The 24,800-nt window shown below is 42.9% G+C and overlaps 1 protein-coding gene across 3 annotated transcripts in view; it reads left to right on the plus strand.

Annotated features, from left to right (window-relative positions):
- The window catches only part of PDZD2 (PDZ domain containing 2), a 201,946-nt gene extending 177,696 nt beyond the window's left edge, over positions 1-24,250 (plus strand). For 2 of the 3 annotated variants that reach the window (XM_085043523.1, XM_085043525.1), the window contains 10 exons: positions 155-258; positions 1,009-1,177; positions 2,305-3,095; positions 4,252-4,396; positions 6,409-9,997; positions 10,620-10,737; positions 13,812-13,913; positions 16,250-16,520; positions 18,529-18,663; positions 20,033-24,250. In XM_085043523.1, the coding sequence (XP_084899649.1) occupies positions 155-258; positions 1,009-1,177; positions 2,305-3,095; positions 4,252-4,396; positions 6,409-9,997; positions 10,620-10,737; positions 13,812-13,913; positions 16,250-16,520; positions 18,529-18,663; positions 20,033-20,199 (5,591 nt within the window). In that variant the 3' untranslated portion in view covers positions 20,200-24,250. The remainder of the gene's footprint in view (positions 1-154; positions 259-1,008; positions 1,178-2,304; positions 3,096-4,251; positions 4,397-6,408; positions 9,998-10,619; positions 10,738-13,811; positions 13,914-16,249; positions 16,521-18,528; positions 18,664-20,032) is intronic. The other variant, XM_085043524.1, reaches the window with a different exon arrangement.
- Positions 24,251-24,800: the final 550 nt, after the last annotated feature.

The following is a 24,800-nucleotide window of genomic DNA, read 5'->3' on the forward strand; positions in this document are numbered from 1 at the left end:
AAATATTAAATTAATCTCACTTTAGGAAAGCAATTCACGTAATAAGTAAGTGGGATTAAACGTAGCCACCAGCTCAGAAGGTGAATGGGAAGCTTGTTTGGTTGTATGGGCCACAACTTTAATTTTTGGCATCTGTCTAACCTGTGTTTAACAGGAGCTGTACAAAAGAGTCCATCTCCTAGTGTGAAGGCCAAACAAGGAGAGACCTCATCTCCCCTCAGCTGGACTATGAAACGCTTCTTGGAGCCAGCGAGCCGGGTAAAAGGATTAGATGCAATAAAAATACAGTCTGCTTCAAATTCAGCTTTTACTGAAGCTCTTACTTGGTCAAGGGGTTCAAAACCATCCTTTATGCTCCTTCCCCATCATGGGCTTCATAAAAGGGTTTATTTCTTGTGTTACACATCTGTGACAGCAGCAAGCTCCTGTTGGTCTGTGTGACTGTAGCCTTTGGGAGTGATGTGCAGAGCACGGCAGAGAAGGCTGTGGGGTCCCACCTCCTGCCACTCCAAGGCACCACTGCTTGTGGGACACAAAGTTAGCAAGAGTGACCTGAGCCTGTGGGCAGAAAGCTGAGACTAAGTCCCTCTATATAGCCATTGTAGTGGAAAAATCTCTTTTTTTTTCCTGGGAAAGCGAAGGAAGCCATAGACAGCCTGTCCAGAGGTAAAAAGCCTTCCCTTCTCTCAGTGCAGAATGTGTATAAAGAGAACTGTGAAAGTGAATGCTTTCGTCCCTTGTTTCTGCACTGAACCACACATGCAAAGTCGTGGGATTTGGAATTCTTTTTTATTTATTGTCTTGGCTAAAAATGTGTTGATGTGCAGTGTTTCAGCCATCCAGTTTCAACAGTTTGGCTCTCAATATACTAAAAAGTCCTCTGTTTTAAAATTTGGCTTTAAGCTTCCTTTACTGACCCAGCAATGTGAGTGGAGTGTGTGGTGCTCACATGCAGACAGGGACTTCAAGCATGGATGACAGCTGGTCACCAGGCTCACTTCTCTTCAGCAGGGATCTGTCAGCTCTGAGGCAGAGCTTTCCCAGTACTTCTCCCACGATGGGACGAGCCATCTCCCCTTCTCTGATGCTGTGCCTGGCTCGTGTGATGAAGAGCAGCTCCGTCAGAAGAACAGGAACAGTTTGTTGGACGATGGCTCTCTCCTCTCTGGCAACCTGAGTAAGTGATGCAGATGTGTCTGGTCATTGGGGTAATGGGGGAGAGTCACTGAGTGCTGGGCTCCTGTACAGGAGAGCTCTGGTGGTCCCTGTGCTGGTAAGAAATGCCAGGCAGTGTAGTGCAAGCCAGTGCTGATCGCATGAAATTCTGGGAAATTGAAGGAATTTCAGCAATCTACAGAAATGCCCGTTTCCATGGTATTCTGTTCAAAATGCTGTTCTGATAATGTGAAAATGACTTTGATTGGTCCGGATGAAACTAGATTGACAGCACTGCAGGGCTTTGGTATTTTTTTCAAATGACTGATCATCTTATTTATTACATTTACAGAAAAGTGTTCGTAGCTGTCTCAAAAACTTTGAAATGTTACATACAGCAGTGTAAAAACAAACTGATGTGCAATTTTACATCAGATATTTTGCATGTGTGTCTTTCTCTCCATAGTAATTGACTGAAAGAACCTTATGTGTCCTTACTGACATGCACCTGATCTATTTGTTCTCCCTTTCCTGTGGTTCCCAAGTAATTTCTTTGTCTACAGCTTATTTTCGTTGGAAATTATTTAATGTTTAAAAGCATTTTTACATTTCTAGCTAGCCATCAAATAAGGCAAAACAAAATAACTTCCTACGAAGTAAGATGCAGCTCTGTCTAAGAAGGTTGTGGAAAAGGTTCTTGGGTTTCTTAGCCATTAGTTTGAAGCTGATTGTTGTGTGCTTCAGTGTTCAGTCTGAAAGCAATTTTTACTCACTGTAAGTTAAGGCAGGAGTCCTAAGCTTAGATTTAAGCAAAATGGGAAAAATCTGCTGTTTAAATTAAAATACACATTTGAATTTGCATCCCTTTCTTCTCTGAGTCATAGTCATAATTTAGAAATAAACAGAAAATAGAACTAGATATGCCAATGAACTGACTTTGGGAATTACCCATAAACTGTAGTACTACCTGCAGTCCCGCTTTATGTTTACTATAGTTAGAGGAAGGACATGAAAAGCCTTCTTTTGTCTTTGTGAAGAGGAGTTAAGCTTCCTCTGCAAACAGAGCCACATGTGTTCTGCTGTAGTGAGATGCATGGTGTTAAAAACCATCTATAAGTACAGTTAAAACATAACTTCTTTTTTTCCTAGCTGCTAGAGATGCAGGAGTGACAAAAGCAAATGGTTTGGCTTCTCCAGCTAGTGGGAGGTCATCTGGCCATCACAACAAGCACATGGAGTCTGTCCGACCTGGCATCCTCAGCGACAGCCCCAAATCTGCGCGCAGCCCCTTTCACAGACAGAGGAGGGTTGTTTTCTATGATGGTGATGCCAGTGATGACGACGAAAGTTCTCACTTGCACAGAAGCCAGAGGGCCAAGAGCCAGGAGGACGCTGGCATAGTTGTTACAACCTCGTCTGTAGAAATTGATGATGAAAGCCAGGACAGTGAGTCATCGAGATACAGTGGCATGGAGACATCTTCCCCTGTCTTCAGCAATTCTGTGGAGTCTGCAGACAGCACGCTGGAGCAAATTGAATCTCCTTTTTTCCCCATCATAGCATTTGATTACTCAAGTGTGCCTGAAGTTCGTCTTGGCAGCCTGAGTTTGAGGGAGCTCCGGGAAGCACAACTTGAATCCAAGAGATCGCCAAAACTGGAGCACAGGGCAGTCACCAGAGTGAAAAGCATGATGAGCACTGAGTGCCGAAGCCTTCAGAGACACAGGACGGAGGAGCATGGCTCTTACAACAAGCCTGTTGCCAGGATGCTCCCTCACAGCAAGAAGTGTGAAGCACCTGATGCAGCTGGGCAGGGCCAGGTTGAAGTCGTCACTCTGGTTCGCAATGAGCATGAGTCATTTGGCCTGGATTTGGAAATCCAAGCCATGCCCTTAAAGGTTGTCGTCACAGGGATGCGGCCAGGTGGACCAGCAGAAATGGTAATTTATTATTGTGATGTGCTTCCACATTGTGGGTATTATTATTATTATTATTATTGTTGTTGTTGTTATTATTATGCAAGTAGTCTGTTGAGAGTAAGGGCAACTGAGGTGTTTGTGCTTGCAGGGCAAAACATCTCACCCCATGTTGTTCTGGGGCTGCTGCTAAATGAAATGTTTTTGATTCGGAAGTGCACCCTGGGTAATTCAAAACTAAGGGAGGCAGGAGGCAGATCCGCTGAGATGGTCTAATCCCCCCTTGCAATTGCAGTTTTGAGGGAATGCAATTTTTGTATTTATTTTTTTAACTATGGGCGAAGAAAAAATAAGTGTATGCTGGTGGTCGATGATGGTGGTAACAAATATATGCTTGACTATTTTATATGCATGTGTCCTCTGTATTACAGGGATCTGAAATTAAGAGGCTTTAGGTGCTGGCTGGGTTTGCCAAGAGCCGTGGCAGTACCAGTAACACCTTGCTCTTCTGCTTCTCATACATGCCCATTCCAGTACAGACACATGCTTCATGCTGGTTGTGGAATTGCTAGATGCAGAAGTGCAGAAAGAAGAATAATACTCTGGCGTACAAACATGGCTGTAGCATTTTTAATCTCATTAGTGGCCACTAGAATAAGAGAGGACATGGCATAGCAGTTTGAATGGGGCTGTGAGATCTAGGGATTTGGGATTTTTCCCTGCCTTTTTCTCAGATTTATTTTGCAGTGTCACACTTAAACGTTTACCTTAAGAGCTCAGTTCGTGTCTGTTTTAGTGGTTTAAGAGAGTTCCACCTGAGAAGTAGTTAATGCATGGAAATAAAAAACAAACACATTGTTCCAGTCCTGAAGAAGCTAAGGCTGATCCATCCCATTTCATTTAACTAAGAGGGCTCCATCCTGATACTCGTCTCTCAGAGAAACCAGCAGCTCTTTTGACCTTCCTGTTTTAAATTGTTCTTTAATTCTCCTCCTGGCAAAAGCACAGTCTGCTCTTAATTTATGTGCTGGCAAACTGACAGCAGTGGTACCTGTGCTCTGCACTGACGTTAAATAGGGGATGTTGCTCATAAGCAATTAATTGCTTCCCTGCAATCTTTGCCCTGTGGCAGGGCTTCTGATGTGTATTTATAATTTCCTTGAATCTCTTATTGCATCAGGGATCAATGGGCAAGATGGCTGTTGGAGATGAGATAACTACCATCAACAGCATCCCTGTCAGTAAGATGACGTACGAGGAAATCTGCTTGCTTATGCAGTGTCTTCCCACATCCGTAACCCTGGAGATCCAGAAGGCAGCATCAGGTGAGAAAGCAGTTTTGCTTTTGTACCATTTATTCTGGGTACCAGTGAACAAAATGTCCTTTGATCAGCTGGGTCTGACCTTCTGCTGTCCTAGCTTTCCACATGGATTAAGAGAAGAACTGGGGGGGACACTGGTGAGCCAAGCAAAGCACTTTGTCACCAAACCAGGCTTCAGGGTCCTCTCTAGCACCATGATAAGGGGAGAAAACCTACTCCTGTGTGAGACATTCAAAGGTCCCACATAAAGTAGGTCCCTCCTGCCAGCGTTTGTAGAGGTCTGAGTCATTTCATGCAGTCCTGGAGCTAAAATGGCAGTGACCCTTGTCCTGATAACTCATTTTATTGCTGTGCCTGTTCATAAAATATATTGACCCTTTATAATCAGATCTCTCTCTTAAATCTGAAGTTCTAGTAATGTTTTTATGAAGTTCTAGTAATGTTTTTATGAATGGACAGTAAGACACAAAAAGCCACTTTTCGTTCTTTCTTTCCTTCCCTTTTATATGTCAGAATTCTCTAAAGTGCAGGAAGATGAAACAGAAAATGCAAGAAAATGAAAATCTTATAAAAATGTTTATTTGCGTGTTTCATTACAAAAAGTTATCTAGTGTGAGTTGAAATACTTGATACCTCCTTGCTTTCTATTCAGGGCTGATTTATGCAGCTACAGCAATATATGAATCCCCACAGACTGTACAAATTATGTGATGTGGAAATGAGTGTTTGAAAAAGAAAAGCATACTTTTCAAATTCAGGAAGAACATAATATTTTGCTTTGTTCTAGCTTATGATCTTCTTTGTGTGCCTATTAATACCTTCCAGTTGTTCTTTAAGGAATTCTAGGCTTGGCAGAATCTTGTTTCCTTAGATTTCTGTGGCTTTTCAAACCAATAGCATTGGGGTAAGGACACATTGGTACTACTTTGTCAGGCACTTCTGCTTCACCCTTGCCCTGTCCCACTGGCAGAAAAGGTGGTCTCTCCAGTGTGTGATCCACCATGCTGAAGCAGGAAAGTGCTACAAATTGTAACCTGGCAGCTTCAGATTGCTCTGCTGAGGTGTTTTTCCCTTGTTGACTCCAGGAGGAATCAGCACTTCTTAACATGGATCCCTAAGTTAAGTGATGTGGGTGTGGATAATCCTGCAAGAAGTACAGAGATGTGCAGGCACATTTGAAGGAACAGGAAAGGACGCTGTCACTGTGAACAATCTCTCCTTCTGCATACACTTTCTGGGCCCCATTTCATAGTAATTGGCCTCTGGAAGGCAGCTTGAATGCAGATGTATGTCTCTGAAGCAGTGTAGAGAGGTAGAATCTGGTGCTGAGGGTGAAGTGCTGAAAATTGAAGACGTGGAGAAATGGGTGAGCAGGAATGTGTCACTGAAGCAGTGACAGGGAGCTTGGTGTGCTCCAGGAGTGTCCAGGAGTGCATTAAACATGTACTGGAAGCAAGGAGAGGTCTGTGCTAAAGATGCAGTAAAGCCCATGTGCTTAATGTGTGTATAACATCACCCATGCGTGTCGCATTGAACACCTGCAGAAGTGCTGAGGGGGTCAGAGCCAAGTTATTTATGCACACACCGTCACTGTGTTTTCTGGTCACCTTTGCTATGTCAGGGCTTTCTGTGCTCTCTGGAGTCTCTGTTGGAGTCTTCAGTGATCAAACAAGTGATGAGAAGCAGTGCTGCTCAGCGTGACTTTCCGCATGCTGACACTTTGGTAGTTGGCTGCTTGACTGCTGCAATTTCAAAGATGAGAGTTAAACAGATCATGACTGCTCACCTTGGATAAGTGGATTGCTCCCTTCTGTGCACTACTCAAATACACAGGGTTATGATTAATTTGAGTTGTTGTAAACATCATTACAGAAGAGGAGGAGTGCAGAGCAAAATGAAAACATGTAGTCTGTGTGGGTGTCTATTTTTGTAATAAAGCCTGGTGTTTTCTGTGTCACTTCTTATATTTGACAGGATTTTTCTTTTTTTCTTCTTTTTTTTTTATCACGATGCAGCTGTCAGCAGATTTACAAACCTCATCCTGTCTCCAGGGGTCGACACTCAAAATCAGGCCAATGTCAACAGCATCCTCACAACGGAGGAAGAACAGAGTGCTGGGAAGCGAGAAAGAGCAGGTCTGCAAGCTGCTGGCGGCGGCTGCGCGGTGGAGAGAGCAACACTGCCGCCTGATGCCACCAGCAGGGACATACATAGAGGTACCAGGAAGGGCAGCCGTGACGACGAGTGCACGGCCATCCCTGTTACCGACATTGATGACCTGCTCAGCCAGATGGGCGCCCCCGAGAGCAGGGCCTCGCGCACCCCGTCGCGCGCAGAAAGTCCCCTCCGTGACGAGTACACCACCATGTGCTGCTGTGGCACTGATGAAGGCTGTCCCGGGTCTGAGCCACGAGCAGCCAAGGAGGAGCTGCTGGAAAAAACTGTGAATTGTGGGGCTAATGCACAAGGGGTTTTGGGGCTGTCTGTGTTGGACTCCATTAACACAGGCAAACTTTTTACTGTGAATAAAAACTCTCTAAATAACTATTCTAGGAATTTTAGCAGTTTAAATGAGGATGAACTGCCTGCAGCAAAATCTCTGGAAGGGAAGAGAAGTGACCCATTTCCAAAGTCGATGTATGGGGCTGCAGAGGATTCTCACTCGGACACAGAGTCCATCACAGAAGCCTTTGACAGTGCTAGTGAGGTGTTGCTTGGGCAATGTGCTGCTGCTACTGCCCCTGCAGGCTGCACTGTAACAGAGTCAGATGAGGAGCAAATTGAGATTTGTTGCATGAACGATGAGCCGCAAAAGCCCGCACAAGAGCTGCATCTCACCTCTGGAACAAGGTCATCCTCACTGCCCCCGCTGCACCCTTACAATGGCAAAGTTTTGCAAAATGAGGGCTGTGCAATGTGTGGGTCACTGGAGACAAGCATCAACAAACTAGGTTTGGAAGATCATGGTGGTCCCGCTACATGTCCCTCAAAATGTCCAGATACATCGTCTACATCCTTGTGTCCTCCTTCCTCAGTTTTCCTGCCAGAAAAAGACATCCTGAAGAATTCAGCCACTATCCCTGAAGTTTACTCTTTCTGTAACAATGGTGCCTTACATACAGAAGAACGGATGGATTTGGCGAACAGCAATGAACATAAGAAGTGCTGTGAATCCGTTGAAGATAAAGGGTCTCTGCACTGCAAAAAGACAAGCTTTTGCTCTGCTAGAAATGTCAGTGTCTTGGAGAGCAACTTGTTTGAGAAAGAAGGATGTCATGATGAGCAGAGATCCAAATCTGAAAGTGAAACAGTGGTTGATGACTGTAATCATGCTGTTAATTATTGCTTGGTGAAGAAAGAAACCAACGGTTTGTCCAACTTGTCTAAAGCAGACAGCAATCATGTGAATGCATTGTCAACAAGAGGAATATCACTCAGGTCACCCTTTCCCACTAGATCTAAAGATCCAAAGGCTAATGCAACTCATGACTTGCCAGGAAAAAATGAGAAAATTAACTCTGTGACTTCAGGACGGACTTCAAACGGAAAAGTCCAAAGCTCAGGCACAAATCACTGCAAAGGAGCTGCAGTACCGCACAGCCCATCCTCACAGAAAAAATCCTGTCAGGAGCCTAAAGGAATGGCACAAAAAAGTATAATGGACACGCTTTTAAATAATCAGAAGTCTAAAGCAGGACCAAAGCTAAAAGGATTCACCATCAAAAGCAAAACAAAGACAAATTCAGATTCTTCTGGCATCAATCCTACCAAAGTCAATGGGGCTGATCAGAAAAGGGCTTCTGTTTCTCCACAGCTGTCCCCCAAACTCCTGGGGAAAAAAACACCATTGTCCCGTAATTCACCTACAAACTCAGATCCTGGAAAAAGCTTTTCATCAGCCTCAAAGACTCTGAAATCAGAGCTAGAAAATAAACCATCTCTGGTAATTTCTGAAGATTCACTTCTGCCTCTCCTGAATGGCAGCAGCAGCCCAACCACGAGTGGTGAAATGAAATGTGGCTGTGGGGAGCTATCATGGGGAAAGCCAAAAGAGAAGCAAGTTTCCATGCAGGCTATGGGGTGTCAGGGTAAAAGTGCTAAGGTGGATGATTTCAGAGCCAGAGACAGTCAGTCCATAGTCACTTTACCACCTCAGGGCATACCAAAAGTTGAATATGTGAAAGGGAGGACTGATAACCCTGGAACAGGCCTGAACACAATCAAGAGCATCTATAGTGCAGATGACCTTAGGCAACTAGATCTGCAAAATGTAGGAGCGTCTGCTGGAGCCTGCTCTTCTTCATTGGGGTCCCCCTCAGTTCAGCAGGAGCAGCTGGAAGGGCAGGAGATCCAACGGACTTTCATTGAGGTGAAGCTTTCCTCCTCTTCATCCCCTTCCTCCTCCTCCTCTGCCTCTTCCTCAACAGCATCGTTTTTGCGGCTGCCATTGCTGGAGAAAACAGAAGAGGTGAATGAGGAAGTGCCTCGGCTGACTGAGGAGATGGGGACCATGCCCTATTTCTCAAAAGCAGATACTGCTGGAGACAAGCACCTCTGTGGCTTGTCGAAACCTGTGACAAGGACCTACTCAATGCCATCCCAGCTATCAGGTCACTTGAGAGAGGACTGCCATGTTGCAGAGGGTCACCCTGTGCAAGGCACCCATGGCCAGACTGCAGAGGAGAAATACTCACAGGCAGCAACAGGGATGTTAAAGATGGTTCAACTAAATCTGCCAAACAGCCAGAGTGGAAAGGAGCAAGCATATGCCTCCAAAAGCACCCAGAAGGTCCATGACACATCCCCTTCAGCCAGTGACATCAGCTACCCCACTGCTGATAAACTGAGAAGCTTCAGGAGGAACTACTATTACTATGAGCTGAACTGGCCACATGAGCCAATTTCATCCTTCTCTGTCAAACAGAGGATCAAATCCTTTGAAAACCTGGCAAATTTTGACCGGCCCATTGTGAAGGCCATCGATATATGCTCGGCTGCTAGGCTGCCCCTCGCCCGGAGGTCGTGCGGTGGGCTGGCCACCACATCCAGCTCTGCCGAGTCACCGTGGGCACTGCGGCGCAGCTTGAGCTCCTACGGTGGTAGCCCCAGCCCAGCCAACGCCGCGGCCAAGTCTCCCTCCGGCACAGAGCCCGTGTGTGTGGCCAAGGCTGGCAAAGGGGACGGCAAGCCCCAGAGGAGTGAGGAGGACAGCGCTGGGGCAGATGCCATCGCCTTCCCCTCCTCGGCCTCGCCGGTGCGCCGCAGCCGGGGCCTGGGGCGGCCGCTGCTGTCCCGCTCCCGGCTGCGGGAGCTGAGAGCCCTCAGCATGCCTGACCTGGACAAGCTGTGCGGAGAGGGCTTCTCGGGGCCGCCGCAGCCCGCCTGCTTCAAGACAGAGCTGGAAATCACGCCCCGCAGAGCCCTTGGCACGGCTGCCCAGGGCGGGGCAGCTCCCGCAGCCCGCGGCGGCCCTGCGGAGCCGGGAGCGATGGCAGTGGGAGTCTGCAGCCCCCGGGACAGCGGCTCGGGGACGCCGGGGTCCGCCTCGGATGATGATGTGCCCCACGGCAGCTCTCTGGATAGGGCAAACAGCTGGTCTATAAGGTTGGTGTCAGCTTTGCTATGTAGCAACTGCTTCATCCCTAGCCAAGGCAAAGCTTCCGCTGTGCCACAGGTCTGCCCCAAAGCACATTTCAGCTGCGGCCCCACGTTGCCATCCCCTCACGGTCTGGGGTGCCCTTGGTGCCTTGGAGCTGCCGTGCTGCTGTGTCATGGCTCCAGTACAGGATGAAACATTTCATCCTGGCATGGCTGGGCTCATTTTATGTGTCCCCTCTAGCTGGTTTTGGTCAGTTTTTGGCCATGTTACAGCGCAGCAGTAGTGGTGGAGGGGAGGCTGCACAGCACTGGCTGCCAGCACAGCCTGTGGTGACAAACGAGCTTCTTGTCCTGCCAGAAGCAGTCTTCAGATGTAGCTGTCTCCTGTTAATGTCTGTTTCTAAAACTGTTGGGGAAGGATGAGGGGAACAGAACAGGGACTGCCTTTCAGAGTTATTCTTAAATAATCTCTGCCTCTTCCTGTTCTACCAGCATACACCATTTCTTAGCAGCTTTCAAGATTCCTTCTTTGTCATTTATCCTAATACAACTTGCGCGGTAAATCTGAAATGTATCTCTACAAAGTCGAGAAATATAGACCTCTTCTGTCTTTTTATGTTTATTTCAGCTTGGATCAGCTGCTCATCTCAAGCCTGGACCAGCAAAAACTGCAATCTGTTTTGTCAGTGATAGTACCAAAATGTGATGTTGCTGCTATGCTCCAAGAAGTCAAAGCACAAGTAAAGGTAAAAACCAGAAGATAAAACTGAGTTATTGGTGGATTTTTGAGGGTTTTCATAAGAGCAGAGAAAATCTTTTCCAGACTGTCTCAGGGCTCCTCCAGTAGTCCCATGATGAGTTATTACCATCAACTGCAGTTGATGTTAATTTTACTGATGCTGGTTTTTGAATGCCTGCTATAAGCCTGTAATAATTTTGAATGGATTTTTGTATAAAAGAATTCAAAAGCAGTTTTGAGTCACAATAACTAGAGCTATTTTAAGTGGAAAAGTATGTCTCCATCTGGGCTGCCCAGTAACTGCACATCAGAATTTAACTTTCCACCAGCCATCTAGGTTAAACTCAGTTTCCCCACCATGCAAGGGAAGCTCTGCTCCTTTCTGTGCCTCCTGCCTTTTACTAGAAGCTGCAATCCCAGAAATTAAATTTATTTTGTTTAATGCTGAACTGGTGTCTTGAACACCAGAATGCTGCTCCTGAATGGTTTCTAGGAGACTCCTGTGACCTTTTTGTTCTCTTCTGTGGAAACTGGTTTTTACATCAAGATAATCTGCCTCATTATCTAGGTGTTTAAAGGAGGCTTCCAAAGTGAAATGACTGCCAGAACATTACTTCCCTGTTTTTGGTATTTCTGTTTGTGGGATACATCCACATCCTTTTTAAATCAGAATTGAAGTTGATAAAATAATGACAGTGCTGGAAGGGAAGCTGCCATCTGGTCTGCATAACTGCTGGCTGGGCTGCATCTAGAGTGTTCTTGAGTTTTGTTCACAAAGATTGCAATTTCAAACATAGAACAGGCTGGAGGGGGGGAAAGGACCTCCCCAAAATATCCAGCTTTATCTCCTTCCAGGGGACAGCATAGCTAAAGCATGCAAGTCTCAAAAGTTTGGTGAGCCAAGAGGGTTAGCTAGGTTTACTGATAAAATTAGGATTGGATTGCACAACTGGACAGAGGTAATTAAGTGTTCTCTAAAGTATTTTGCATGGGGTCTTGGAGAGATTATTTATTTATGCTACTTCTCAAAGCCTGAGAGCTCAAATATTTATAACACTGAATGCTTTTTGGAATGCACTTCTTGTCTGCATAGTTTCTTATCCATATTTAAGCCCAGTGTGGCACATACTCTGGAAAATTTTGTGCTATTCAAAAGGTGGATTTTGAATGTACAATAGAACAGTTCTTCATAGTTATCCAGTTGCTTAAAACTGAGACAGACTGCCTGATTTGGACTGAGAGCTTTCCTGGGAAGAGTTTGTCACTATCCTTTACTCCAAACAGTGCTGAATTTACTGCTAGCATTTATTAAATGCTACTAATAATAATTATAAAAAATTGGGCATTTTATCTAGGTCTCTATGACTGATAGCTTTGGCTTACAGTCTAAACAGAAGTGATTACTGGAGTGTCTTTTGTGTATCCAAGTAAAGCAGTAAGCATCCGTAGCGAGGTCTCTGCCCAGTATTATGTGTGCTGCCAAGGCGTAGCTTTGAGAGCTGGGGAGGGAGGGAATGTACCTTGGGAATGGGAAACCAGTATCCAGACTGTGTTGTTGACTGGCCCTTCACAAATGATCCTTGGATAACTCTTCTAACATCTGAACATCTGACTTTTTTCTTTCACCAGTGTAAGCAAATTAAATTGAGATATCAAGGGTTGGAAAGAGCCTGACCTCTTGAAGAAAAAGGGTTGCTATAGTACTTAACAGTCAAAGATATGTGTCTGTTTCCATTGCCCTCACTGCACTTGGAAAGGAGTTAGCCTAGTTCCGTAACTGATTTTATTCTTTGTAGCCAAATGTAAAGCTGTTCTCAAATGAGTACAGGTGAGCAGGGTACTAGCATCTACAAAAAACTGTGGGCAAAGATGTTCTGCCCTCGTGCTCCTCTCTCCTTGAGTGCTGATGGATCAGTGATGTGGAGCAGGGTGGCATCAGTTTCTGACATTGCCTGTGTATGTTGCAGGGATGCTTCTAGTGTATAGGGAGTCTTCCACAGACACTATGAGGCAAAAAACGTGCAGTGAGAGCAAGAATTTGATTGTTATTTCACAAAAACCAAAAAATATCTGTGGTTCCCTGTGCTTTTTGAAACAAAAGGCAAATGCTGAGTTAATATGTTGAGTTTCATGAACTAAATATATCATTTAATACTAAATAGATTAAGAGATTGATTTCTAATGATTTGCTATTAATTTTAGTATTGGCAGTTTCTGGAAATAACTGGTGTTAGATGGGATATCCTGGGGAAAAGCTGAGAAACCTGCTCTCTACTCCCCACATCTGATGCTCTGCCCCAGAGATAGGTACTATGCCCCTGGCTCTACCACATTGCTTCCTACAGTTCCCCTCACACCACAAACTGTGGTGTCTTGTGACACAGTGCCAGACTTGTTGGATGCAAACCTGCACCAATCTGTTTCCTGGATGCTTCCATTTCTTCAACAGCACAGCTTTGTCCTGTTAGGTCACTAATAGGCTCCTTACTTTCATCTCCCAAGTGAAAGTTTTTTCTGCTGTCCCATCTGACCTTCCCAAGCTTCAGTATGTAGCCACTGCCCCTTGAAAGATTGTCTAGCACTGCTGAGAAGAAGTCGATGCAACTGTCCTGCATTACATCTCTCTAACCCTTTCAAGAGGAGGAAGAAATTGGATAACAAAAATGTTAGTAATTCCCTGAAGAGTTCAGTGCTAGGTCCAGAAAGGTGTATGGACAATATTGCATTTTGACTGCAAAATGCTGGGTAATGCAAAATTGCCTACAGCCTGTGAAAATTAGGCTGCCCAAGGTTTAATGCCATTTCACTATCCTGATTTTGACTTTGCTAGCTAGCCTTGAATTGACTGAAGAAACCTTTCTTGTCACCTGAGTTCTCCTAGATGGCTGCTTCATTCTGTGTGTGAATGTGAGCATGAAGTGAAATGTATTTAATACCTCAGTTTTAATTCCTTGAGCTGTCTTTTGTCACCTGCCATAGTCTGTGGATACTGGGAATTTGTTATTTATATGGGTACTTGGTCTTGATCTTTGGTTTTATGTTTCTTTTTCCCTTTCCGGTACACCTCCATTTTTCTGCTAGAGCAAAGAAGACACGTACTTTGTAGTCTTGCACAAAGAAGAAGGAGCTGGCCTGGGATTTAGTGTTGCTGGAGGAATAGACTTGGAACAGAAATCAGTCACAGTAAGTGATGGCTGCAAGTCATTTTTCCACAAAGCTCACTTTAAAGCAGGCTGGTGATTAGATCAAGTGCTCGTTTATCAAGACTCACTGCAAGTCATTCACAGTGTCTCTCAGAAGCAGCAGCTTACCATCTGCTACTGAAATCAGAGTGTCTGGGAAGCATAATTTTTATTATTGGAGATGGATAACAGTTATGCTTTCAGGCTTTAAAAATCTGTTACTGGATGGGATGGGCCTGATCTAAATCCTATACATGTAAATAAAATTCTGCCTGCAGCTGCAGTGCACACAGCCCTTTAGGGGAGACTTTCATTCCCAGCCCTTGAAAGGAAACTCTGTGCAGCAAAGTTTTTGAAGGATTTTTCAGATCCTGAGACTGGTTGTTGCAGACCTCAGCAAACATTATGGATTTCACATCACAAGTTTATTTTGAGTTAGTAAGACCTGTGAGTGATCAATAAATGAGGGTTGTTGTCTGGTTAGGGGTTTTTTTAAGTCTTAAGCAGCATTCTGAACCAAAGATAGTGTCATATTAAGATACTGGTGTGTAAAAAGTGACTGTTCAAAAACATATCAGTGAGTCAGAAAAATCCAGGAAAACTGGTGTCCTGTGTGACCGTTTCTTTAACACAAAATATGCACTGAAATTCTGCCCTGAAAGAGAGAGATATATTAAATGCTGAGGTTAGAAGAGGGGTATGTCCTCAGCTTTGGGTCCTGTGGATGCCCTTGCAGGAATCTTCTGGGTTTTGCATTTAGATAAGACCAGTATAAATAAATATATATTAAACTGTCATTAAGTTAGAATATGATCAAAGTCTAGAGAGCAGGCATCTACTTCTCTCACTATGGAAGTTTTTCCCTGTCTCTGGCCCAAACAGCGGCAGCTCTGACCAAGAGGAAGGCTCAACAGTGACCCACCCCTGACTTAGAGAGTTCCTCACCTAGAGACTGGGACTCTACCTAAAAAATAATATCTAGAGCTCTCTCAGACTGAGTAACTGATGAAGTCCTTTTCCTGAATTCTGTTAGCCATGAGACCAAAGGAGTGTCAGCTCCTGCTCTTTCTTGATTGTCTTTTTGTTCAGTGGGTGTAAAGGGATCTTTTTAATATTCGTGATCTACTGGGATTCTGGATCCCAGCTAGTTTAGGGTTTCCACTGGGTGCTGAGCTGCTTAGATGAGCTGTTCATCCACACATGGGTGCAGGAATAGAAATGCCTAGTGAGCTTCAAGGTACTGAGCAGCTGAGCAACTGAGGGAAGGCAACAGATTTTTTGGACGTGACCCCTGTATTCCACTTGCTGCTTGCATTTGCATGCCTACATCTGTTACTGAGGCTGTTATTCCAGCTTTGAATGCCTGCTTAGACTGGCTGGAAACTTATCTCCTTGGATCTGCAGGGTTGTAGCAGGTGCCTATCTCAGCATGGCCCTACAATGAGATGGAACAGGAGCCAAAAGGCTTCTGATGCCTTGCTGTTGGTCTGAGTATGAGGATGAATTCCTGAAGATTATGCCATGCAGAATTGTGTCCACAGATTTGCTGCCTTGAACATTTGCTTGGCAGACTCAGTACTGTCTCCATGGGAAACCATATTCTGGCTACTAAAATTAGAGTGCCTAATAGGCAAATCCTTAAATACTGGGTCTTGAATCTTTTAGTCAGTTCCTTTCTGTAAATGACACACATCCAAACTTGCTGGAAGTTTTCTCAAAGTTTATTCCACCCTGAATAGAGTATTTTTTTCTCCAGAAAAATGCATTTCATGCCGCTAAGTCATCCCTTTCCATCTATTTGCATGATATTTGATCAGCCAGATTGAGGCGAACAATTAATACTTGTACAGCTGCAGTAAGTCAGAGCTTTTCTGTGCACAGATGTTTAGAAATGTGCATTTGAAAACAGCACAGGATGCATGTCCTAGTGAGTGGGAACTGGGGGAGTGGGTGTCATACACCACAGTGTTCTTGGTGGTTGCTGTAGCATGGATGGAGATTTAATCTTTGCATCACTTGAAATATGTTAATTGAAGGCCTTTGAGGAGTTTAGTGAAAGCATAAATGATTTGTGACATTACGTTCCATAGTGGGTTTTGGTTATCTTTGGCTTAGAAATGACCATACAGTAACAGTATCTTTTCCTCTGAATTCCACCATCCCCAGCTGCAGCCCTGCCATTTTAGGGGTGTTCACTGGACCATGAAATGCTGTGTGCCTGATACCCAGGGAGTGGGCACTGGCTGCAAATTTTGATGGGGTGTCTCTGTTCACCTTGGCCTGTAGAATGCTGTGTGTGGTCATGAGGTTAAATCTTTGTTAAAACCTTTATTGTAGGTCCACAGAGTGTTTTCAAAGGGAGTGGCATCTCAAGAAGGGACTATCCATCGTGGAGATCTTGTTCTGTCAATCAATGGCAAATCTCTGGCAAGCTCAGTCCATGGGGATGTCCTGAATACTCTGCATCACGCAAGGCTGTACAAATATGCAGTCATTGTCATCCAGAAGGAAAAAGACAAAACAAACAATTCCTCCAGACTTGAGATATCAGCTACTGGCAGAAAATGTGTGGGGTCTGGAAAGGATGTTTCCATGGAAATAGGAACAGGTATGATCTTTGTCCAAGAACGTTTGGAAGGATTCCCTTGCAGAGCAGACTGAAGGGAAAAAAGTCCATGTGTTTTAGATTAAAAGTGTCTGTGCCTTATGTGATTGAAGGGAGTAAATGAAATTACCTTTAAATTTTATTTGTTCTCTTTGGAAGCTAAATACAGTTTGGGGTTTGGTTGGTTTTGGTTTTGTTTTTTTTTTTTTTAAATTATTGTAACTAGGCACAAACTTAGAAGACTTCATTTAGGGCCTAATCCAGTTGCTACTTAGGTAAGTGATTCCGCATATTCTTCTGATCCAGAATAAACAGTAGTCAATGCAAGAAAGAAAACAACCAGAAATAATTTTAAAAATAAAGAAAAAGCTTAAAGAAAACTCCATGCCCTGCAGTTGATTATGCATAGGGACTGAGCTTGTTCTTTGTAAAAGCAGAATTCATACAGTTTCTACTAAAAACATAGAAAAAATATTTTTATATTGCAGTAAATGGAAGTAAACCATATTGAAGTCACCATCCCATAGTAAAGGAGAGATAAATGGTTGAAGTGGGAATGTATCAGTGGAATATTAGGTTCCTGTTTGGGAGCAACACAGCATTTTGGTGTAAAGGTTGCATCTGGGGTGATAGAGATCACTGAATGTTTTTGTAGATTTAAGACCCAAAGCCCTTCAGCACCTGTCTGGATGGTGCTGTTTGGGAGAAGGCGATTACTTTCTTCAGTGCTGCACTGCTGCAGGGTTCTGGGGAGGGACTGAGCCACAGTTGCAGCTTTCTGCTGAGAGAGTTGTCAAGGTGGCTTCCTCTGCCTTCCAGGGCAGCACCAGGCACTTGGCTCTATCCACCCTGAAAACAGGACACGGAGCTGCCACTGAATTATTTTCAATCTGTTGGCTGTAATCATTACTGTTCAAAGGGTTTTTTCTTTTTTTCCTGTAGCAGTTTCTATTGTTTTATGATACGACTTTGTAACACAGCTTAAAAAAAAAAAAAAGAGAAATCACTCTGTTAATTAATGGATCAGCCTTTCTGGAATTGCTCCTATGGATATAATCTAAGTAATTACTTCAGAATCCCTCTCTGCCCTCAAATCCCTGCATCCTGCACCCTGACAAATGCAGAATGTCTGCTGGTTCTAGGCACTAGAGGGCAACATTATCTCATAAACAACATACTGTTGCTTTATTCAGAGCATCTTTCCACCCTTCGAGGCAAAGGACACCTCCAGATGTTTTAGATAACATGTAAAGTTGTCTGAGATAACAGAAGCAGTAATTTGTGATAATGCAGACTGCATAATTTTTATATTCGCACAAGGCAAAGAGGATCCTGTTTTCCAAAACTGTACATTTATTTCCTTCTAAGCAAAATCATATTTTATGTCAGCTACAGCAATAGGACATTTCAGAAATATCTGCTATGTAGGAGGCATGGTACAACTACAGTTAATTATAATTTAATACATAGATAGGAGACCAGAAACCATTTTGCACCACAGTAAGTGATTACAGATTTTTGCTTAGGAGAATGGAACATGTTTGCTTAATGTAACATTTAATTTATTACTGTTGCTTAGAAAGATGTGGCTCATTGAATGAGCAAAGCAAACAAATGAAAGAAAAAGAAATGCTCTCCACACCCTATTTTTGTAACTTTTCAGTTACTTTGTTGATGTTTAGAGTATTTTGCTAGGTATAAATTTGCTAGGTATAATTTTGCTGGAAGAAGGTGCCTTGGCAGGTTTTTGTTGAACATGTAAAATGAAAATGTCTCTGTGTTTAAATGCATTTTGTACTGCCTCCCATTCACAGCTACAATAGAACACATTCTTGGTGGAGAAACTTGGTGGCCTGTCCTAGTTTGAGTAACTGACTCAAACTCTGTATTGTCTTGTCACTGCAGTAACTCTGAATTGTCTTGTCACTGCAGCAAAAGCAAAAACCAATCAAACACAACTTGCAATTCACTGTTATCTACATAACAAAATGCTGTATATATTCAATTGCAGATCCAAACCTGGATATGAACGATGTCATCTGTGTTGAATTATTGAAAACCTCTGCTGGCTTGGGATTCAGTCTTGATGGTGGAAAAGCTTCCATTGCTGGAGATAAGCCCTTGCTTGTAAAAAGGATATTTAAAGGTACTACATGCATGCAGTGGATGTAACCCCAGTTTTCCTTTTGTCTGTGCATTGTACAGACATTTCAATTATTGTACTCAGCATGTTTTTGAAGCAAGGGTGGGTTTTGTGGCTCTCATTTATTACCACTTACTAGGCCAAAGTGGCCATTAAAAGAAAAACACTCCTGGGAATGGCTAGGGATTGCATCTGCTAGTAAATGTTTGTGGAGCAATCTGCTTTACTAAATATGGGTCTGTCCACTATTCTAGACATTAGATTATAGCAGCAATCATCTATATAGTGGCCTTGAGACATTCATGCCTTATCCAGCTCTCTTTTCTAAGAAAGGCAGAGTGCAGATAATCAGTGTGGTACTGAAGCACCAACCTGCATTGTGCCCTGTTATTAATTTTACCGTATTTTTTTTCTTTTTATATATTAATATTAGCTTTTGCCAAGAATATGTCATATTTGTATTCAAAAACTGCCAATCTTGGATGCTTTTTTTGTCAGCAAGTAGTTAAACTTACATGAACCATATACAGAAAGAAAACAAATCCCAGAACAATGCTATGGTTTTCATATGTCACGTGTCAGTTTAGTGAAAAATAAGGCACTTTCTGAAGGCAGCTGAAACTCTTGATGTAACTGCATGTGCAGAGCATTTTTACAGAATTATATTTCAGTGGTTAATTCCCTCATCAAGATAAAAAAATCAAGCAGGTATTTACTGAATTACTTATCAGATCTTGTGCGTGTGTGTGTTTGCTTTCCCCTCTTTAGAAAGTGCTTCTTAAGGTAAAGGGCATGTTTAATTTTTGAGCTCATTCATTTACATCCTTACATGCAGTCCTTTTCCTCTCCCTGTGATGGCTCATGTTAGTTTAATTATCATTACAGAAAACATTCTTTCATCAGCAGTGAAGGCTGTGCCTCTGTCTACAAGCTTTCTATTAATGGTGTTTGTCCAAAGTTTGCTACCAGTGTTAGGCTTGTTCATCCCAGGTTTAAAATCTGCTGCATTATCTGCTTATTACCTTGATAAAATCAAGAAAGTACATCCATGCCACATACAACCTTAATGGTTATTTTATCAACCAGGTTTTCTTACAACTACAGAGATAATATTCAGCATATTTCATATACTTCTGTTGTTCCCTTCAAAACCAGACATCTTTTTGAGAACAAGGCTTTGTCTTGGTTAAAATAACCTTTTCTGTGAGATGCAGTGTGGGGTAGGTTGCAAGAGCTGAGCTGAACATAATTGATTTGTATTGAAATCGTTGCAGTTGGAAAAAATGGTTTACATTATCTCAGTGGAAAGCAGATTTTTGTAGATTCACTTTTTTTTCTTTTAACAGTGACTTTTCCCCCCTTTTACTTCTAGGTGGTGCTGCAGAGCAGTCTGGAAGCATAGAAACTGGAGATGAAATTCTTGCTGTTAGTGGGAAGTCATTACTTGGGCTCATGCATTACGATGCCTGGAACATCATTAAATCTGTGCCTGAGGGGCCTGTTCAGTTGCTAATCAGAAAACACAGAACTGCAGTATGATGGAAGCACTACATCTAATCACACTTGCTAAGACAAACAATTTAAAACAGTCTAAAAGCTGTCTTTGTTTATAAAGCCACACAGAAGTGTCTTAATGCTTTACAGAGAGGTGCTAAGAGCCTTGGAGAACCACTGAGTAAGCGTGTGATGAGCTTCAAAAATCTCACCTAATGATTGGGGATGAAGGAAGCCAAAAGTTAGAGACAATTTTGTATTATGTGGCAGTTTTATTGAAACTTCAAGACCTCTCCTGGGTTTGATTTAAAGTATTTTGACTGACATAAATAACACTGTGCCTGTCCCTGATATTTTTAGTATCTGCAGAGTGTTGGTAGTAGAACCTGTTGGTTGCCATCCTGTTGACAAGGGTGGGTTTTAGACTGTACTATATCACTTAGCTGTAATAAGACTTAAGGACACTTCCTTAGGGTCTGGTCCTTTTTTTTTTCTTGTAATAAGAGAATGTCTGGAACAATCTCACTTTATTCTTCTAAGTGCAGTTTTGCTAAAAGTGCATGACAAAAGAGTATAATTTTGCACAACTTCTATGCCTAAAATACGAGCATTTTATTGCAAAGCTGAAAAATCCTCATAAAACTAATGAATTAACTCAGCATCCACCACAACTGAATCTACTTCTAGGTGCAACTTGTATCTGAAAGCACTTGCCGTTAATGTGGTAAAAATCTCTAAGAAAATAATGTCCAAATAATACGTGATTGTCCACCAAGGTGTATACTGAGTTGTTAGTTGTGATTAAAATGGGGGCGATGAAAATTGGGGTCTGAATTTTCAAATTTAGGCTTCTAATGTTAGGCACCTTTAAAATATATATATTTTTAGAAGGGGGATAATTTCAAGTGCTGAGCACTTACAGATCCCACAGACTTCAGCGACTGCTAAGAACGTCTGCAAGCTGGGCTGCTTTTATTTGCCTTCAAGAGGTTTAAGGCTGCCCAACTTGAAAGACTCAAGCTGAAAAGTGGTGATCTAAAAATGGGGATTATAACAGATTAAATCTGAGGTGGCCATATTTGTGGTGGCTTTTAATTGGTCTTTGTTTTCTCCTGTCTAGTATTTATTTTTGCTTGTGTGAGAGTGGGTTGAGGATGTGTGTAGACGATGCAAGTACACCCAACTGTGTCAGGATTGGGCTGATACTGAGGGTTCTGGGTGGTGAAACTGAAAACTGTTTGTATAGATGAGAAAAACCATAGTGTTGGGTACAGCAAAAGAGAAAGGGTTGCAATGCCAACGGAGCTTAGTTTGGATTTTCTCACCTCTACTCACAGAAGGAGGTATCAGTAGCAGGCCATGCTGCTTAGGCTGCTGTGCTGGGAGGAGAGTGTATGGGTGCAAGAGATTAGACTCTGTTATTTCTCTTCCTACATCTGGGATAGCTAAACAGCATAAAATACATACAGGAGGAAGTGGGCCAGTGTCCTTATCAGCTGAGAACAAGTTGTTTGTTCCACAGTGCTCAGGTTGTTCATCACATTAGGCTGGAGACTGCTTGCAGCCAGCATGCCCAGGGTGAAGAGTTCTCGGCCTGGAACCGGTCCAAGTCTGAAGTGCTGCCTCTGTTTTTAGTGAGCCAAGACACTGCGTAGCTGTTACAAAAAGGTCTGGGCTTGTCTCTTGGCCCTACCCCAAGATCTTACTGTAGTTCAGTTTATTTACATTTATTCAGCAGTGCTTGAAGCAATTGCTTCCAGGTTAGTGGAGCACTCGCTTGGGTTCATTTCTGTGACAACTTCATTAGACTGCACCTCATGATGAGCAGAAGGAAATTCAGTTCTGTGAGGCAACCTGAGACCAGACAAACAGAAAAGCTGTGCAATGTTTGCCTAAAAATTAATAAATAGGTTTCTTTTTCAGTGACTCATTAGCATGTGAATCCAGGGAGAGATGTAGCTTTTGGTTACAGGAAAGGCAATACTGTACGTAGTCCTACAGCTCCTTTGCCTGCAGGATTTCTGCTGAAACTAATTCAGGTTCAGTGCTGTGAGATGACTGTAGAGTTGGGTTCCCTGTGAACCCAAAGCTCAGCCACTCTGTTGGGACTGGTCCATGCCTCTGGTCACCTCTATGGTGGAAGAGGCTCCAGGAGGAGGCTCTTAGGGCTGGAGGACCACAGTGAGATTTCCAGGCCTGTGATGGATAGAAGAGGTTACCCCTGCATATTTGCTGAAAAACAGGGAGACAATTTGGCAATGACAATTGAATGGTGAGGCCTTGTTCAGGAATGACCAAAATCCGACTGTAATAGAGTGTATAATAGATACATAAAATGCATGTGGAATTTAATGCAGCGTAGTGAATGCATACCTGTATACGTATAATACGTGCAAGTGCAGTACTGACTTTTTGCTACTTTAATGTGGTAAATCACAGTTGTGTTTTAGGAAATGGCATTTTGTTTCAGTCCACAGTCTAAAATTCCGGAGGTTCCATCGCAGGGAGGCATATGTCTCCCTCACTCCTAAACCAGTGTGAGCTCAAAGGTAAAGTCTTCATTTTGTAAATTAAAATTAATTTGAGGTGTCTTTAGATGATACGTGGTGGATATTTTCAGATGCTTATTTGCAGGTACTGTTCATTGTGAGTGATTTAGAAGGCTTTTTTTTCAGTAATCAGATACTGTTCAGTATTTTATTTTACATGCACGTAGATAAGTGTTGGCTGAGTAACAGCAAACAGAAATGGGGATTTTTGTGTGTGATTCAGTAGTGGCTATAATTTAAAAGATAGGTTTAATGTTTTAAATCTGATAATAGTTACTATGAGTAGAATGATAACACTTCTCTACTAACATTAGAGCAAGCAAAAGAATTGTATTTAACCCTGATTGTTTCTGTTCCTCAAAATATATTTTTTTTTTCCTTTTGAAAGAACAACATCTTCACTGATATTGGTAGGATTACAGTAGCATTTCCTGACATCTCTCTTGGGATGACATTCCCTGAAAAAGCTCCAGGATTTATGCAGTATTGGTGTCTGCTTTATTACAGACAAGATGGGTAGACCAAGCAGATGTAGTAAACTTTTGGTTTCACAGCTGGCAAAGTAAATGTTATTTTTCTGAGAGCCTGGTCGCACTAAAATGATGGAGGGTGTTGCATTAGTTCATCATTATTCAGTAGGATCACGACTGGTTTTGGCCTTGCTGTTTGCATATCAGTCCCCATGGTGATTCTTCACCCTGCTGGAGTGTTGGCCAAGCTCTAGGAGAGCAGTGACTCCCCCGAGACTTGGCAGCTGCATCTTAGAAGACCAAAAAATCAAGATGAAATTCTGCACTTCTTCACCAGGGAGCTGAAGGCATTCCAGACAAGGCAGATTTGCTCCTAGAAGGAGAAGATTTAGGAGAGGGCTTTGGTGCATCCAGGCCTGGGGCAGCTGAAGGTACACATCAGGGATACTAGAGCAGTGAGATGCTGCCATTGCATATTCTGCAGCCTTTTGTACCTGGAAGCTCTTTCCAGCTTCTGTAGGGACTGCATCTGTATTGAAAACTCTAGATTAGGGAGGGAAAAACATTTGATCATTTTCTCACTAAAAAAAAATTATAGAAGGACAGATAAGTATTAAGAAATTGTTAAGTGATTCATATTTCCTAATGACCCTCACTTAAAATTAACCCTGGTTAATGTTCTGCAGTGGTTCTTGTCAAATTCTGAAGGAAGTGTTCCCAGATGGGAATGTTTACCTGCTTCTATGTTTAGATTATGTAAATGTACAAGTGAAAATATTGATGAAGAGTAGACTAGCTCATGAGAAAAATGGGGATCCCACTGTAGGTAGATTTTGTGTGTTAGTCTGATACACTTATTGTATGATATTGTATATTGACACTTTTATTTATATAAATAAAACTTCTTTTAATGAAAACTGTTTAATATGCCTTGTATATTATAAAAAAGTCAGTGCAATAACATGAAATAGATTGTACATTTTTTGATTTTTTGTCTCTTCTATGTGAATCTGTATCACCATAAACTGTTTTGCTTGGGTTTTTTAGTGATTTTGAAAATAAATGGTATCCTTAGTACTCCTCTAGATATTTAATTCTGCTATGCCAGAGTCTCTTTGGTTCACAGCTGGAGCTGGCATCACAGGGACAAGGATGCCAGGGGGAGCAGTCAAAGACTTTGTGTAAATGCTGCACAGGTGTGCATCTAAGGTAGAAGTGAAATAGTGGCCTGTTAAGATCTGCCGTTCAGTGTGAAGAGGACTAAAGTGTTTAAGAAGTGGTACAAGGTGTTTTATAGAGCCTGCTTCAGTATCTTGTTTTTTCCTGTCCCTGTGCTAGGAAAATGTGAAGTTTTCATCAAAGCAGCAGTCCCTGGAGCATATTGCCTATAAACTGTACCTTCTGCCCAAACCCTGGGCTGTAAGGGAATGGATTGTGTGTCTACAGAATGATTTTATACAACTAGTCCTAACCTGGTATTTGCTCTAGTTTCCCACCTACTCTGGGGATGAAATTCCTTTGAAAGCCACAGCGAGCTGGTAGAGCAGGCTGGGCTGGATACATCCTCTGTGGATGGAGTGGGGCTGAAGTGGAGTTCATAAGGGGGAGACCACAGCCTCCAAACTGG

This window comes from Lichenostomus cassidix, chromosome Z, assembly GCF_008360975.1.
Source record: "Lichenostomus cassidix isolate B80296 chromosome Z, HeHo_3.0, whole genome shotgun sequence".
NCBI classification, from domain to species: domain Eukaryota; kingdom Metazoa; phylum Chordata; class Aves; order Passeriformes; family Meliphagidae; genus Lichenostomus; species Lichenostomus cassidix.